The following is a 16,452-nucleotide window of genomic DNA, read 5'->3' as shown; positions in this document are numbered from 1 at the left end:
GTGGAGCAACGTTGCAGGTGGTGGAGCCAGCCTCTAAATGGCTACCGTGGATTACCTTCTGTCACACGTTGAAGAACCTCGTGCTGTGGTGGCGGCAGCCGCCGAAGTAACATTTTTTAAAAAACTGCATGGCCAACCAAATCTCCAGTGGCCAATCAGAAGCCTTGGTGGGCAAAAGCCTTTACTGGCCCCTCCCACTTTCTGAAAGCATTTGGCAAGTGCCCGGAAAGGTGTTGGCAGGTGCACCTGGTTGGGGTCCATAGGCTGTGGGGAACCACCACTGGGCTGCCAACTCTGAGTTGAGAAATAACTGGAGATTTTAGGGGTAGAGCCTAGGCATGGTGCATTTGGGAAGGGGAGGGACCTCGGCAGGGTATAGTGGCATAGAGTCAACCCTCCAAAGCAGCCGTTTTCTCCAGGGAAACAGATTGCAATAGCGGGAGATCTCCAGGTGCCACCTGGAGATGGGCAACCCTACCTGACTTCACAAACACAAAAGAGTATCTTTCTAGACAAATATAAGTAGTTGGGCTAGGGTTGCCAGGTCCAATTATTCTGTTGGCGGGGGGTGGTGAGAGGGAGGCTTCCGGGAGGGGGTGGGGCAACGTCATGTGATGACATCACACAGAAGTGACATCATCATGCCGGGGATGTCACGTGGTGACACTCTAGCTTTTTGAGCAAAACTCTATGGTTACCATAGAGTTTTAGCCAAAATGCTAGAGTGCCCCTGGTGTGATGACATCACTTCCATGTGACGTCAACACATGACATGCCTGTTTGGGGGTGGGGCCTTCCCTACCAGCCAGTTGGCTAGCGGTGGGCTGAAGCCCCAGAAATTGGGGAAACCTGGACCGGGGGGTCTGGCAACCCTAAATTGGGCCTACCTAAGGCTTTTCAATTGAGTCACAAGGCGGGTGTCAGAACAAACTGGGAAGACCTAAAAAGGAGCAGAGAAACTTGAGGGTTTAGCAAATGTGAAGGTATGGAGATCAGGGACACAGCTATGGTTGCTAACTGTGCACTGGAAAATTATTGGAGATTTTGAGCCTGGAGTCCAGGGAGGGCGGGGTTTGGGGAGGGGAGGGACCTCAGTGTGGTATAATGCCAGAAAATCCACCCTCCAAAGCAGCCATTTTCCCCAGAGGAACTGATCTCATTAGTCCAGAGATCTGTTGCAATTCCAAGAGATTCCCAAGCCCCACCTGGAGGTTGCTCACCCTAGACCCAGCAGGTGTGAATGTCACAGATCCCGAACAGAAATCGCCCACCCAGGCTTAGCTGAGAACGAAGATCTCCTTTCAGTACCATTAGCGCAGGCATAACCTTCTTTCACTCATCTTTATTACTGTACATCATTGCCCCCAGGCTGGGCCGATTCAGAGGGTTTAACGCCAAAGAGGCCCCACCCGTTGGAAACGTCACCCTCATCTCTTCCGGTTGCTCTCGTCAGCACACTCCCGGAAGAACTCGTTACAGAGAGAAGCAGCGAGAGCTAAGAAGACGGCGTATTCCTGGAAATCGAGCTCCTCGTCTTTGTTGCTGTCTAGTTTCTTCATCATGTATTCGAAACCAGGTTCATGGATCTTCCCCTACAGGAAAGAAGGAGGCAGAGTAGAGCTCAATAACACCTCAGCCTATCGGTTGCATTGCGGTGTTGGACTGCTTGGGATCAAGGCACGGAATGTTCAGATGATTTAAGAATGACAACACAGTGGTGGCAGTCTCAAATGTAGCTAGAATTCCCAGTGTCAAGGGGAAACTGGTAGAGCTGCCAGATCTCCTGCTATTAGGGTTGCCAGACCCCCTGGTGGGTACATCAAAGAATCACTATGAAAACGGCTAAAACGATGCAAAAAATATTCATAAGAATAATATATCAAATAGTCATTGCATATAATCCACAATATCACAATAAGAAGCATGTACCTCCACTGCTAACCAAACAAAAGATAACACAGTCTCTAATTGTTGGTAACACTAATAGGTTGAGTAGGAGCCGCCACCACCATTATTCCATCTTTGTCCCCTATGCACTGCGTATGAACATCATGACTGCCTGGCCCCCAATGGGGGAGCGAGGCGCCTGGGCACGGTTTTAGATGATAAGACCTGAGAAAGTAATTGTGGAAGTGAGAGCTATCCATCTTGGCCTAATAGTTTATGAAATGTTTTATTGTGTTTTATTGTAATTTATTGTTTTTAATTATGTATTACTGTTTTAACTGGCACATGGTGCCCTTGTGAGCCGCCCTGAGCCTTCGGGGTAGGGTGGGATATAAATTCAAATATAAATATAATATGATATGATATGATATGATATAATTAAAAATCTCCAGGATTATATCCGTCGAGACGTTTTCAAAACCTGTTCTCTGTACACAGATGTATGTCAACTGAGATGATTCTATTTAAGTTTGTTGCCCTGCGATGGGATTTCTTCCATCTGCTGAAACAGTCCTCTTTATCAGCTGAGAGCATTCTCTACAGGTTCCCGGTGATCTTTAAATCCTGTTTCTGAATTCCTTTCATCAGAAGAATTGTCTCCAAAAATGTCCCAACTATGAAATCAGAAGGTTTAGGCACCAAAATATAACATGGAGTTCTCTCTTCCAATAATCAGGTGGGGGTCCCCCACTGACAGACCCCCACCGTCCAGCCACCAATCACCTGGCCAGCGGGAGGAACTTGCCCCGAAAAAGAGGGAGGCTCTGCCGAGCCAAAGCAACGTAACCACACAGCTGCCCACATGACCTGGAAGTAACATCATCACTCCTGGGATTTCAGGGTGACACTCTGGTATTTGAGCAGAAACTCTATAGCCGAAGCCAAATTTGTCACCGATTTTTTGCCCAAATACTCAAGCATCGCCCCAACATCCCAGAAGTGATGGTGTCTCTTCCGAGTCACGGGAGCACTGACGTAGGCACGCTCAGGGCTTTTTTTGTAGAAAAAGCCCAGCAGGAACTCATTAGCATTTTAGGCCACACCCAACAGCAGAAACTCATTAGCATATTAGGCCACACCCCTGACAGCATAGCTCATTAGCATCCCATGCCTTCTCTTGGCTTGCCCAGATGCCCTGTAGCTGCGGGGCACCCAGGCAAGCCAGCCCTGGAAGGGAAGGCAGTTTATATTGCCCTTGGACAGGCCACGGAAGGGACGAGAAGACACCCGTCTTGGAGTTGCCGGGGGGGGGGGTCGCTCTCCAGGCCATCCCTGTGTAGCCAGGCACACAGAGGTTTTGGCTGTAGTGGGCGTGGCCAACTCTGAAGCCAGCCGGAACTCTGTTCCTGTGCGCTCCTGCCCCAAAATAGCCCTGGGCACGCTGCTGCACATCAGAAGAGCCTCTCTCTTGCTCCCGGTAAGTCTCCTCTCAATCCCCCGCCGGTTACCAGGCGGGACCTGGCAACCCTACCTGCTATGATTGGAGACCTCTCACCGACAGCTCCCTTTGCCCACCCACCCCCACCCCCACCTGCAGCAGAAGCCGAGGAGGTTTTTTTATTATTATTATTATTTCCTGGGGAAAATCCAGCAGTGACATATGGTAGCTCTAGGAAACGTCAGAAACTCTATGGCAAATCCGAGTTTTTCCCAGAAGCCTCAGACATCTCACACATGCCATCTTTCCCACTCTCCAACGCTCCCGCCACTTTTTGGGTTCAGCCTGAAAACCCACAAAACTGGTGTCTTCCAGGTTTGAGTGAAGGTGGGCAGTTTCTAGGAAACCACCAAGCACATAGGAATCTGGACAGGGCGAAGTGGTCTGATCATGCAAAGCTGCTCTCATTAGATTCTGAAACAAGACCGCAAGTCATGGAATACAAACAGATTATGCCAAGAAGCAGATACGATCTCAAATTCCTCATTCCCACAGTTCCGACCTTTAAAAAAATAATAAATCCTCATTGTGTTTCTCCATTGTACGAGTCGAGCCTGCGGTTCTTAATTTTTGCATCATTTTCTGCTCCTGGCACTGAATTTTTCCCACAAACCACAACATTTTAAACATATCAGTGACAGACACTGAACATATTAAGACCATATGGTGGTGACGGAAAGTGCCGTCAAGTTGCAGCTGGCTTATGGCAATCCTGTGGGCTTTTCAAGGCAAGAGATGAACAGAGGTGGCTTGCCATTGCCTGTCTCTGTGGAGCAATCCTGGTCTTCCTTGGTGGTCTCCCATCCAAATACTAACTAGAGCTGCCCCTGCTTAGTTTCTGAGATCTGACTAGATCGGGCTAGCCTGGACTATCCACGTCAGGGCAAGTGTCATGATCTGTGTCGGACTGGGAGGCAAGGCCTAGTGCGGCCCAGGCCCAGGAGACCTGTGTGGGAGTGGAAAGCAGACAGCCTACAATCCCCACAATGCTTAGCAATGGTTGTAACCAATCAGTGTCCAGCGATTGCATGAGGAGATTGTGACTTAAGCTTTGTGGGCTGTGGAACTGGGTTCTTTTATCTACTGCATTTTTCTCTCTCGCAGAGTTAAACTGGGGGGACAGTCTGGTCTGAGAGATAGATCCAGAGGTCATTTCGGGGGGGATCGCGGGGGAACGCAGTTCCCGCAGGTGAGGTGCAGGGGGGGCACATGATGAAGCCCCGCCCCCCACTTCCGGCCGCCCCGCTTCCGGCCCTCATTCAGCCAGGAGGAGGCAGGAGAAGAGGGAGGGTAAGTTGCTTCCTCCCCGCTTCTCCCCACCCCTGCCTGCCTGGGGCCAGGGAGGGCCTTGGCGGGGCTTCCTCACACTCCCGCTGGCCTTGCAGGTCCACCGCCGGGCCCCTGATGTCAGGGGGTGTGGCATATGCTAATGAGTTTTGCTAATGAGTTCCCCTAGCTCTTTTTCTACAAAATGACCCCTGGATAGATCCCTCACTTGGGACAGAGTGAGTACAGGCACAGGCCTGGTATAAAAGTCTACGGGCCTTGAATAGTAACCAGTTAAGGGAAACAGGTAGCCATGTTAGATTTGTTTATTTTGCCTTTAGACACTGTTATATATTTTAAGCACCTTGTCTTGTTTTCCTTGCTCCATTACTGTATTAATAAACCATTTGTTTAATGTCCTCTGCCTGGTCATCACGCCTATATTTCTCGGCTTAAAAGGGGCATTTTGAATAGGCTTGGGAGGGTCCTCTGGGCCTTCCCAAGGGACCCTAAGTCCATAGTGGTGGCAGAGGAAGGTGGCAACCCAATAGGGGTCATGACACAGACATTTCATGTAACTGCAAAAAACTCATACTTGTCCTTGCTGCTGATATCCATGTATTTGCAAAGCCCGCTCTTGAGAGAACAGCTCTGAGAGAACTATGGCTTGCCCAAGGTCATCCAGCAGCTGCAAGTGGAGGTGCAGGGAATCAAACCTGGTTCTCCCATATTAGAGTTGGCGCACTTAACCACTACACCAAATTGTCTCTCTCTACAAGTTCCAAGTTAAAACTCTACAACTTCCAAATCTACAAAACAAACAGCAAAATACGGAGAATATTAACAAAAACACAAATAGGGAACGTCACTGATTCCTACTTCGGGGCTTCTCTGATCTTTCCTCCCCGAAAAGAGATCTCCCAACCAATGTTCCCTCTAAGCTGTGGAGTCCTGTGAGCAAAAATTCAATTTTGTGAGCTATCAGCATTAAAGTTGTGAGCAGGCAGGTGATTTGGCTACTGCATAAATTAGTTTGCCCTGGACTGGAGCCATCCTTCCTGAGTGAAGACAAAAATGTGTGAGCTGGAGGGTGAAAAACTGTGAGCTAGCTCACATTAACGCAGCTTAGAGGGAACACTGCTCACAACCTCCCAACTGCTCCCAACCTCCCCACTGCTCCCAACACTGCCTCACCGGGACAAAAGCAGGCATCTCCTGAAGAAGTAGTTCCCGCATCTCGGCCTTGCTGAGCTTATACTTGTCGCCGTCCTTGCCCGAATATTTGTGGAAGGTGTTTACCATCACTTCGAGGGCCTTCTCGAGGGGGGCCTCCATCTTGGGCTCTGAGAAGAAAGAAAGAAGTACGATTAGACCCTCGAGTGTGGAAGATGCATTTGGTTCTGTTCACCCACCTGCTGTGAATTCCATGATCTTCTCCTCACAAGGCAACAGTGCACGCTTGAGAGGAGACAGATGGAGTATGATAGCAGGGTCTTAGTTAATTACTCTCAGCATTCCACAGTTATGAAGGGTACATCTGCCCTTTTAAACATTTTAAAAGAATTTTGTCAAAGGAGGAGGAGGAGGAGGAGGAGGAGATTGGATTTATACCCCGCCCTTCACTCCAAGTATCAGAGCTGCTTACAAACTCCTTTCCCTTCCTCGCCCCACAAAAGCCACCCTGTGAGGTAGGTGGGGCTGAGAGAACTCTGAGAGAACTGCTCTTTCAAGAACAGTTCTGACAGAACCGTGGCTTCCCCAACGGCATCCAACAGCTGCAAGTGGAGGAGTGGGGAATCAAACCCGGTTCTCCCAGATTAGAGCGCGCGGACTTAACCACTACACCAAACTTGCTCTCACACCAAACTGGCTCTTCTGTTTCTGGAACTCCGTTCTGGCACATTCCCCCATAAAAAGAGCTCTGAATCCATTGATGATACCAATTCAGTAATAGTCCGTCTAGCACAGTTTATCCAATTTTTCCTCCATGGAACTATGGGAGTCTATGGTTCTCTCATCCCTATTTTATTCTCCCAATAACCCTGTGAGGTAGGCTAGGCCCGGCCAAGGATGGCCCATGGTCACCAGTGAGATTCATGGCAGAGATTCGAACCCCGGTCTCTTCAATCCTAGTCTGACACTCTAACTAGTACACCACACTGGCTCTCAATAATGCTATGAGTTTTTGATGTCCCGGTTCCTGTAGGGCTGCGCATCTATTCAAAATTGCTTACATCCGAGCAGGACTACATCCAACGGCTCTACCCTCAGTGTCCTCACATGGAGTTCAATGTCTGTCCCCTGACTCAGAATGGACTTTCCATGGAATAGGCAGGAGGAAGAAGAGGAGGAGAGATTGGATTTACACCCCGCCCTTCACTACCCAAAGGTGTCTCAGAGCGGCTTACAAACTCCTTTCCCTTCCCCTCCCCACAACAGACACCCTGTCAGGTAAGTGAGGCTGAGAGAGCTCTTGACGGAAAGTGCTCTTTTTAAAGAACAGCTCTTATCAGAACAATGGCTTGCCCAAGGTCATCCAGCCAGGTGTGAGTGGAGAAGTGGGGAATCAAACCCGGTTCTCCCAAATCAGAGTCCGCGCTCCTAACCACTACACCAAACTGGCTCTCCTGACCACATCCAGATTTTTGGCCAAACACAGAAATGTCATTGGTGGGCCTGATGAGTTGTCAGGGGTAAAAGAAAAAAGAACATCGATGTTCCTGGGTGCATGGAATTTACTCTTCCCTGAAGAGGAAGAGGAGGAGGAGGAGAGATTGGATTTATACCCCGCCCTTCACTACCCGAAGGAGTCTCAGAGCGGCTTACAATCACCTTTCCCTTCCCCTCCGCACAACAGAAACCCTGTGAGGCAGGTGGGGCTGAGAGAGCTCTTTTGAGGACTGCTCCTGAGAGAACAGCTCTGAGAGAACTTGCGACTGACCCAAGGTCACACCGGCAGCTGCAGGTAGAGGAGTGGGGAACCAGACCCGGTTCTCCCAGATTAGAGTCCGCGCTCCTAACCACTCTATACCAAACTAGTAGGGGGAAAACCAGCCCTGGAAAAGGGCCTTTCCCCAGTTTGCCTCTGCCCCACCCTCTTCTTCCACGGCACCGCCCCAAAGGAGGGAGGGAGAATGAGCCTGCCCAGTTAGCTTCACCCCTCCAGGGTTGACCAGGTGCTGCTATAGGGGGGGCGGGGAGCAGGGAACTTAATTACCGTGTTTCCCTGAAAATAAGACACTGTCTTATATTTATTTTTTCTCAAGAAGACACACTAGGGCTTATACCACAAATGCATAGAAATCCTCCTCGGGCTTATTTTGGGGGTAGGTCTTATTTTTGGGGAAACAGGGTAGATCCCCCAACAGCTTGTGGGGTGGGGGTAGCCCTCTTTTCCTTACCCACAGCGGCAGGAAGGCTGGGGAAGAGAAGGGAAGCCACCCGGCAGCTTCCGGTCAGGTTCTGTTAGATCGCGCTAACAAAGGACTCGTACAGTGATTCAGCAAGTGATTCAGCTTTATTTGAAGTAACGAACAAGCACTAACTCAGTAAGAAACCAGGACAGAAAACAGTGGGAGCTTATGCTCCTTTTAAACATAACCGGGCTAATGTAGCCACGCCTATTTACAAATAACAACCAATGAGATTGCTAGAATAAAGACCAATGGGAGTCTTTCCCTCCTAGGGAATGGTATCGTTCTGATTGGTCGCTGTTACGAAGCGACCAATAGGAAGTTCGCTCAGAGGAGCCCTGGTCTGGCTCGAAGCTTAACATGGGAGTCCTATGAGGTGATTCATGTAATCATTTCAATACATTACAATTCCTCCCCCCTAAGTTAAGCCATCATCCCAATTGTTTTATTATTTACATACATACAATCAACCTTTGTACATCAGTTATTCCAACAGTATTTACACTCATAGTCCTTCAGATAAGTCGGCATTTGCCGCGAACGCTGGGACCTGCGGAGCGGTGCAGGCTCCATGGGCAGACAAGGTTGTGGGTCAGAGTGGGGTTCACTACAGCCTGGATCAGGCACAGACTCGACTGGGATTTCAGCCCCGCACACAGGGTTCTGCCCTGACTCGGGGACAGTACCGGGCCTTTCGGTACTCACCGCCTGCTCTGGGGGTGTCCACTCGACATCAGGGGATTCAGCCGTCGGAGAGTCAGCGCTGTCCCTAGCCCAACGTCTCCTTAACTGATCTATGTGGCGCCGCCATATTCGACCGTCAGCTAACTGCACCACATACATTCGAGTACCCACAGAGTCGGATATAACCCCAGGAAGCCATAAGTGCCCGTTTGCATAATTTCGTGCGAAAACCTTGTCCCCTTTTTCAAACATGCGCACCTTCGGTTGCGCCGTGGTACGCTCGGATTGCTCTTCAGTGAGGTCTGGGTGCATTCGGTTCAAACGGGTCGTGAGTCTCCGCCCCATTAACAATTCGGCCGGACTACGGCCTGTAGCACTACAGGGGGTGGTGTGCTGCAGCAAAAGAAAGGAGCCCAGCCTCTGGCTCCAGTCCCCTTCGTCCATTTTACCCAGGGCCTCTTTGGCCGTCCTGACCATCCGTTCGGCTTGGCCATTAGATGCCGGATGGAAAGGGGCCGAAGTCATTTGGCGTATGCCATTACTCGTGAGGAAGAGCCTAAATTCCTCAGACACAAATTGAGGCCCGTTGTCACTGACGATGACGTCAGGCAACCCGTGGGTGGCAAAAAGTCGGCGGAGCGCATGGATCACAGCAAGTGATGTGGTCGATTTCATATGCACGACCTCCAGCCATTTGGACATAGCGTCCACCACAATTAGGAACATTTGCCCTTGGAGAGGGCCAGCAAAATCTATATGCAATCTGGCCCAGGGTTTACCAGATGACTCCCAGCCTTGGGGTGTAGCTTGTGGGGGATCGGGTCTGACTTGCTGGCATTTGGGACACCCTCGTACCCATTCTTCGATCTCTTTGTCCAGCCCCGGCCACCAGACATACCCTCTGGCCAACGCTTTGGTGTGTACCATACCGGGGTGACCCTCGTGCAGCGACTCTAACACTCTCGTCCTGAGTTTGTCAGGAACCACCACCCTGTTCCCCCATAATACACAGCCCTTAGAAATGGATAGTTCATTTTGACGGCTTTTGTAAGGGCCGAACTCCGGTTCAACGCTTCCAACCGGCCACCCCCTCCAAACCCAGTTTAATACTCGGGACAGCACGCTATCCTTGGCCGTGTGTGCTGCAATGTCCCTGGATGATACCGGGGGTCGAGGAAGCTCCTCAATTGCCAAGACCTCACAGGCGGGGGCAGGGTCTGCGCCAATGTCCGGCACCGGGCACCGGCTGAGGGCATCCGCATGCCCAATCGCTTTCCCAGGCCGGTGCTCTAAGTCAAAATCATAAGCCTGCAAAAATATCGCCCATCTAAGCATGCGTGGGGACATGATGTTTGGCAATTGCTTATCGGGCGCAAAAATCCCCAGTAGCGGCTTGTGGTCAGTGACCAGCAAAAATCGTCTGCCAAAAATAAAATCATGGAACTTTTTGACAGCCGCTACCAACGCCAGACCCTCCTTGTCTATCTGGGCATAGTTCCGCTCTGCCGCAGATAGTGATCTAGAATAAAAAGCGATAGGCGCTTCGCTCCCATCAGGCATCAGATGGCTTAAAACTGCGCCTACTCCAAAAGGTGAAGCGTCAGCAGCTAACACCAGGAGCTTGTGTTCATCATAATGCGTGAGTACGGCATTAGATGTCAGCAGCTCCTTGACTCCCACAAAAGCCTTTTCCTCGGCCTGCCCCCACTTCCATTTTGCCTCCTTGTGCAAAAGCGCGTGCAAAGGGGCCGCCACTGATGCCTTATGCGGTAAAAACGCATGATAAAAATTCAGGAGTCCTAAAAAGGATTGGAGCTCCTTCTTACTCACCGGCCTGGGGGCGTTTTGGATTGCAGATACCTTCTCATCCGTGGGGTGGACTCCCTCTGCGTCAATGCGAAACCCCAGGAAGTCCACACTTTCCACCCCGAGCGTGCATTTTGAGCGCTTAACTCTGAGACCGGCATTTTGAAAACGCCTGAGGACCTCTTTAACCCGGTCCAGTAGTTCCTGTTCAGACCCGCCCGCAATCAGCACGTCGTCAAAATAGGGCACTGTGCCAGGTACCCCCCTTAGTAGACGTTCCATGAGGCCCTGAAAAATCCCAGGTGCTACGTTGACCCCGAATTGCAGCCTGTTCACTTTAAAAGCCCCTTGGTGGGTTACAATTGTTTGGGCCTCGGCAGCCTCCGGGGTGACAGGCAACTGCTGGTATGCCTGGGCCAGGTCAAATTTGGCGAAAATCTTGCCACCCCCCAGGGAAGCCAAAATGTGGCTTATTACCGGGACCGGGTACGAATGTTGCTGCAGCGCCTTGTTAATCGTACATTTGTAATCGGCGCATAGTCGTATGGACCCATCTGATTTGACAGGGGTTACGATCGGGGTCTCCCATTTGCTGTATGGTACTGGCTCTAAAACCCCTTGCTCAACTAGTTTGTCAATCTCTTTTTCCACCTTATGTTTGAGAGACACAGGTACTTTCCGATACTTCAACCTAATAGGTTTGACTGACGGATCTAAGTCAAACGCAACCGGGGGGCCCTTGTACCTCCCCAACCCTTCGGCAAATACATCAGGGAACAGGTCGTACAGCATGCCCCATTTATTTTCAGACATCCTGTTAATCCCAGAAATACCAATGCCCAATGGCTCAAACCAATCTAACCCTAGCAGGTTAACCCGGTCTCCCTCTGCAATCAGGAATGACAGTTTAACACATTTCCCCTTATACTCAACAGTAACAGAGTCCCGTCCGGCCAAGGGAATTCGGTTGCCCTGGAAGTCGGACACTCTGGTTCCCGCAGGCTGGAGCCGCCGCCGGCTTCGGTTCGGGAACAACTGGCGCCAGGACGCGGCAGAAATCACCGTCACGGACGATCCTGAGTCCACCTCCATTGTACAGGGTCGGCCGTCGAGGAGTGGAGTCACGGTGATCTTGCCCTGGCTGCTGGTGCGATTTACGGCCGATGCGCTCGACAAGGTCGCCGTCAACTGGCAGCTTGCTTCCGATGCTGAGGAACGGGTCTTGCCTTGGGTGCTGACTGGAGTGCCCCTCTGCGCTGACCGGTTGTTAGTTGAGGGATCCTTCTTTGCTGATCTGCAGACTCTGGCCAGATGACCACGCCGTCCACACGCTCTGCAGTCGACATCACGAGCCCAACAGGAGTCGCGCTGGTGTTTCCCGCCACAACCGGAGCAAGGCTTGACGTTGGTAGTCTTCGCTGGGGTCCGCTTGCCTCGAACCGCGTTGACGTCATCATCCGCGTCTTCGCCCTCGCTGTCTCGTTGAGCGTGTATACTGGGCTCTGCCACCCGCTGGCGGACCTCCTTCGTGGACTTCTCCGCTGCTTCCGCGGCCACGGCCTCTTCGTAGGCCACTGCCCAGGTCAGGGTGGTGCGGGCGAACAGCCTCTGTTGCAGCCTTTCATCTTTGAGACCGCAGACGAGACGGTCTCTGAGGGCTTCCTCCACGTTGTGGAAATTACATGGCCGTGCGGCTTTGCGAAGGGCCGCCACGAAATCTGCGATGGTCTCGCCTCCGGCCTGGTTCCGCTTGTAAAAAGCGTGCCGGCAGGCGATCTCCGACGGTTGTGGAGAATAGTGAGCCTTAAGCTTCTCCGTGATGTCAGCGTAGGTGACAGTCTTTATATCAGTTGGGGCCACCAACGACCTGGCTATGTCGAAGGTCCCCTTCCCGCAGGAACTCAGGAGGCATGCTCGTTTCTTCGCCTCATCGGTGATGTCGTGGGTCTCCAGATGGAACTCGAACCTGGACAGGTAGGAGTCCCAGTCTTCTGAGGAGGGTTCGAAGCACTCGAACTTCTGGCTTCCAGCCATCGGGGGAGACTTGGGCACCGGAGCTGGTGGCGCCTCCGCCGGATCGGCTGCTGTGCTCTGCCCGCTTTCTTCCGAGTCCGAAGTGTGGATGTCCGCAGGGCTGCCTACCTGCTCTAACATCCCACCTTCGTCGCCAATTGTTAGATCGCGCTAACAAAGGACTCGTACAGTGATTCAGCAAGTGATTCAGCTTTATTTGAAGTAACGAACAAGCACTAACTCAGTAAGAAACCAGGACAGAAAACAGTGGGAGCTTATGCTCCTTTTAAACATAACCGGGCTAATGTAGCCACGCCTATTTACAAATAACAACCAATGAGATTGCTAGAATAAAGACCAATGGGAGTCTTTCCCTCCTAGGGAATGGTATCGTTCTGATTGGTCGCTGTTACGAAGCGACCAATAGGAAGTTCGCTCAGAGGAGCCCTGGTCTGGCTCGAAGCTTAACATGGGAGTCCTATGAGGTGATTCATGTAATCATTTCAATACATTACAGGTTCACTCCCCTCCGAGCAGCTGTTCGTCCCGGAGTGAAACTGACCAGAAGTGTCAGGGCGACTTCCCTTTCCTTCCCCAGCCTCCCAACTGCTTGCTGGGGAGAGGCGCATGGGGGTGGGGGGTCTGGAATCCTCCCAGGGTGGGGCAGGGCGAGCCCGTGGTGGGGCTCTGCCCCAAATCCCCCCCCCACTGTGGCTACAGGCCCATTGGGAGGTGACACAGTCAGCCAGTAGGAGGGTCTGAGAAACTATTTGTAGGGAGGTTGATTTGGGATACCAACAGAGGGAAGAGGGTCAAGAGGCTTAGCTGGAGCTGGCCGGGACTGAAGCATCCTTTGGCTCCAAGCTGTTCCCTGAAGAAACCTGATGCTGGACTAGCAAGGGTACTGTTAAGTATGAGACTTACTGCAGCAGCTCTTGAACAAGTGAATCAGCTTTATTTAACGAGGTACTAACGAACAAAAAACAGGAGAGCAACAGGCTCTCTTTTAAACTGTCCGGGCCGGCGTAACCACACCCACTGTTGCATTGTCAACCAATCAGAACAGTAACATAAGAACCAAGGTCTTTATCTCCCTCCGGAATCTTTCCTGTATCCTTATTGGTCCTACTGCGCAGAGTAACCAATCAGGTTTGTCCATTTAGGATGCCATGTTTAGATAGGGGTGAGATTCACGCTCTGACATTTATGTATACAGAATACATAACAGGTACTGTCTGCTGGAAAGAGCCTGCTTGCTTCTAGACGCCCCTGAGACTTCGTATCCACATGGAAATGGGCTACATACAGAGAGTCAGGCTCTTGATTCATCTAGCTCTACTAGGGTCGCCAGTCCCTATCTGACGTACAGAGTCATGTCTACATCACTACCCAGAGAGCAAGTTTTGTGTAGTGGTTAGGAGCGCATACTCCAATCTGGGAGAACTGGGTTTGATTCCCCACTCCTCCACATGCAGCTGCTGGTGTGACCTTGGGTCAGTTACAAGTTCCTTCAGAGCTGTTCTCTCAAGGGCGGTTCTCAAAAGAGCTCTCTCAGCCCCACCTACCTCACAGGGGAAGGGAAAGGAAAGGAGATCGTAAGCTATTCAGAGACTCCTCTGGGTAGTAAAGAATGGGGTATGAATCCAATCTTCTCCTCCTCCTCCTCTTCTTTTCTTCTTCTTCTTCCTCTTCTTCTACCCACGTGACCCAGAAAAGACATCATCACGTCCGGAATGTCCAGGTGATGCTCTGGTATTCAGGGGAAAAACTCTATGGTAAATTTGGCTTCTACCATAGAGTTTTTGCCCAAAGACCAGAGTGTCTCCCCACAACATCCCGTATGTGATGACATCACTTCCGGGTCATTTGAACAGTGACGCAGACACGTCGCTGCACGTTGGATAGATTTCCCTCTTTTCTGGGGACAGTTCACCCCTGTTGGCCAGCTGATTGGTGGCAGGGAGGTGGGGCCTGTCAGTGTGGGACCCCCATCTCCACTGGGAAAGGTCTGGCAACCCTAAGCCCAACAATGTCCCTAGGATTGCCAAGCTCAGGGAGGGGGGCCTGGAGATCTCCCAAAATTACAACCAACAGCCGGGGTCCATAGATCAGTCCCCCTGGAGAAAATGGCTGTTTTGGAGGGTCATTATACCCCTCTGAGGTCCACCCCCACCGTTCTCCACCTCCCAAATCTCCAAGCATTTCCCAACACGGAGCTGGCAACTTGAAGCGTTCCCTTTCCAAAGATCTGGGCAAGGGTTCGGCCAGGCTGCCCGATAATCCACCCAGGCACATCTGGAGATGAGAATCGTCAGGTTTCTCTCGAGCCTCACCCCCCTCCTAACAGAACACACACCTGGCTTAAAAAATAAATAAAAGGATTCAAGGTTAAAAGAAGCAGCGATCGGCAAGAGGCGGGGAAAGCGACTCACCCAGAGGTGCCGAAGGGGGAGCCCGGCTGTTGTGGGGAGGAGAGGGGCGATCTGAGCCAGAAGGGGGTGGGCGCCCATCTGCCGAGCTGCTGCCTAGCATCCCGCCCGCACCCACAAGCGCCATCCCCAGCCGGGTGCTGCGCCGCCACTCTTGGGCTACGAGCCTTCTCTGGCTCTTCCTCTCCCAACCAGTTTGAACCTCACCCAATTCCATTTGTTTCCTGGAGGAGGAGGAGGAGGGGCGGGATCCTTGCTTGTCCTTCCATTATTAGTTGACTCAATACCAGGCCTGCCTCGTGAGATCAGGAGGAGGAGGAGGAGGAGGAGGGATTTATACCCCACCCTTCCCTACCCAAAGGAGAGCAGTTTACAATCCCTTTCCCTTCCCCTCCCCACAACAGACACCCTGTGAAGAAGAAGAAGAATAAGAAGAAGAAGAAGAAGAAGAAGAAGAAGAAGAAGAAGAAGAATTCTCCTGAGTTAATTTTGTTAGACCTTTGTAGAAACTGGAACATCCCTTGGATGTATAGAGAATTGATTTCGATGTTGCTCCTAGCAGCCAAGATGATTATAGCTGCGAGCTGGAAAGACCCTTCTCCCATATCAACCACAAGGTGGTTTACAAAGATTTGGGAATTGTTAGCAATGGATAAGATTGCAGATTCCATTAGGTCTTTTGAAGGCAATAATTCAACCTCTGATGCTTTAACAAAATTGGCTTCCTTTTACGGAATACGTTATCGGAAACTCCCCTCAACTACTGCCTACTAAGCGCAATATATATCGTGACATCATTACTTTTGTATAGGAAGCTAAAGAGTCATGTCTATAAAGGGATTTGATTTGTGGCCTTTACTGTTATTTCACTAATTTGTATTTCTGAGATGTTGTGAAGAGTTTGCTTGTATAACACTTGTTACTGTATTTATGTTTTGTGTTTATTTGAATTTGAAAATTAATTTAAAAATTTAAAAAAGAAGAAGAAGAAGATATTGGATTTATATCCCCACCTTCACTACCCAACGAAGTCTCAGAGCACTTTCCCTTCCCCTCCCCACAACAGACACCCTGTGAGCAATGCTCCCTCTAAGCTGTGGAGTCTTGTGAGCAAAAATTCTACTTTGTGAGCTACTGGCATTAAAGTTGTGAGCGAGCGATTGGGCTGCTGCATAAATTAGTTTGCTCTGGAGCCCTCCTTCCTGAGCTAAGACAAAAATGTGTGAGCTAGAGGCTAAAAAACCTGTGAGCTCGCTCACACTAACTCAGCTTAGAGGGAATGCTGCCTGTGAGGTAGGTGGGGCTGAGAAAGCTCTTGACGGAAAGTGCTCTTTTTCAAGAACAGCTCTTATCAGAACTACGGCTTGCCCAAGGTCATCCAGCCAGGTGCAAGTGGAGGAGTGAGGAATCAAACCCGGTTCTCCCAGATTAGAGTCCACGCACTTAACGACTACAC

The 16,452-nt window shown here is 50.8% G+C and overlaps 1 protein-coding gene across 1 annotated transcript; it reads right to left on the bottom strand.

Moving 5' to 3' along the window:
- Nucleotides 1-1,321: 1,321 nt before the first annotated feature.
- Nucleotides 1,322-15,223, bottom strand: LOC107110896 (protein S100-A2-like). Its single transcript, XM_015411739.1, has 3 exons — nt 15,000-15,223; nt 5,846-5,994; nt 1,322-1,592 (listed from the first exon to the last, which is right to left on the bottom strand). Exons 1-3 carry the CDS (start codon nt 15,211-15,213, stop codon nt 1,428-1,430), a joined length of 528 nt encoding a protein of 175 aa, XP_015267225.1. The 5' UTR covers nt 15,214-15,223; the 3' UTR covers nt 1,322-1,427.
- Between the last annotated feature and the right edge of the window lie 1,229 nt (nt 15,224-16,452).

The sequence above is a fragment of the Gekko japonicus genome, unplaced genomic scaffold, assembly GCF_001447785.1.
Source record: "Gekko japonicus isolate JY-2015 unplaced genomic scaffold, Gekko_japonicus_V1.1 scaffold175, whole genome shotgun sequence".
In the NCBI taxonomy this organism is placed as follows: domain Eukaryota; kingdom Metazoa; phylum Chordata; class Lepidosauria; order Squamata; family Gekkonidae; genus Gekko; species Gekko japonicus.
The sequence above is the reverse complement of the archived record's forward strand: the minus strand, read 5'-3'. Positions and strand labels throughout refer to the sequence as shown.

What these genes read in the sequence shown, in the direction of transcription:
- LOC107110896 (XM_015411739.1), bottom strand. Translation starts at nt 15,213, where the DNA reads ATGGAATTGGGTGAGGTTCAAACTGGTTGGGAGAGGAAGAGCCAGAGA. An exon ending in TCCCCCTTCGGCACCTCTGG is followed by an intron (nt 5,995 to 14,999) that starts GTGAGTCGCTTT and finishes CTTTCTTCTCAG; the next exon opens with AGCCCAAGATGGAGGCCCCC. An exon ending in AGATGCCTGCTTTTGTCCCG is followed by an intron (nt 1,593 to 5,845) that starts GTGAGGCAGTGT and finishes TCTTTCCTGTAG; the next exon opens with GGGAAGATCCATGAACCTGG.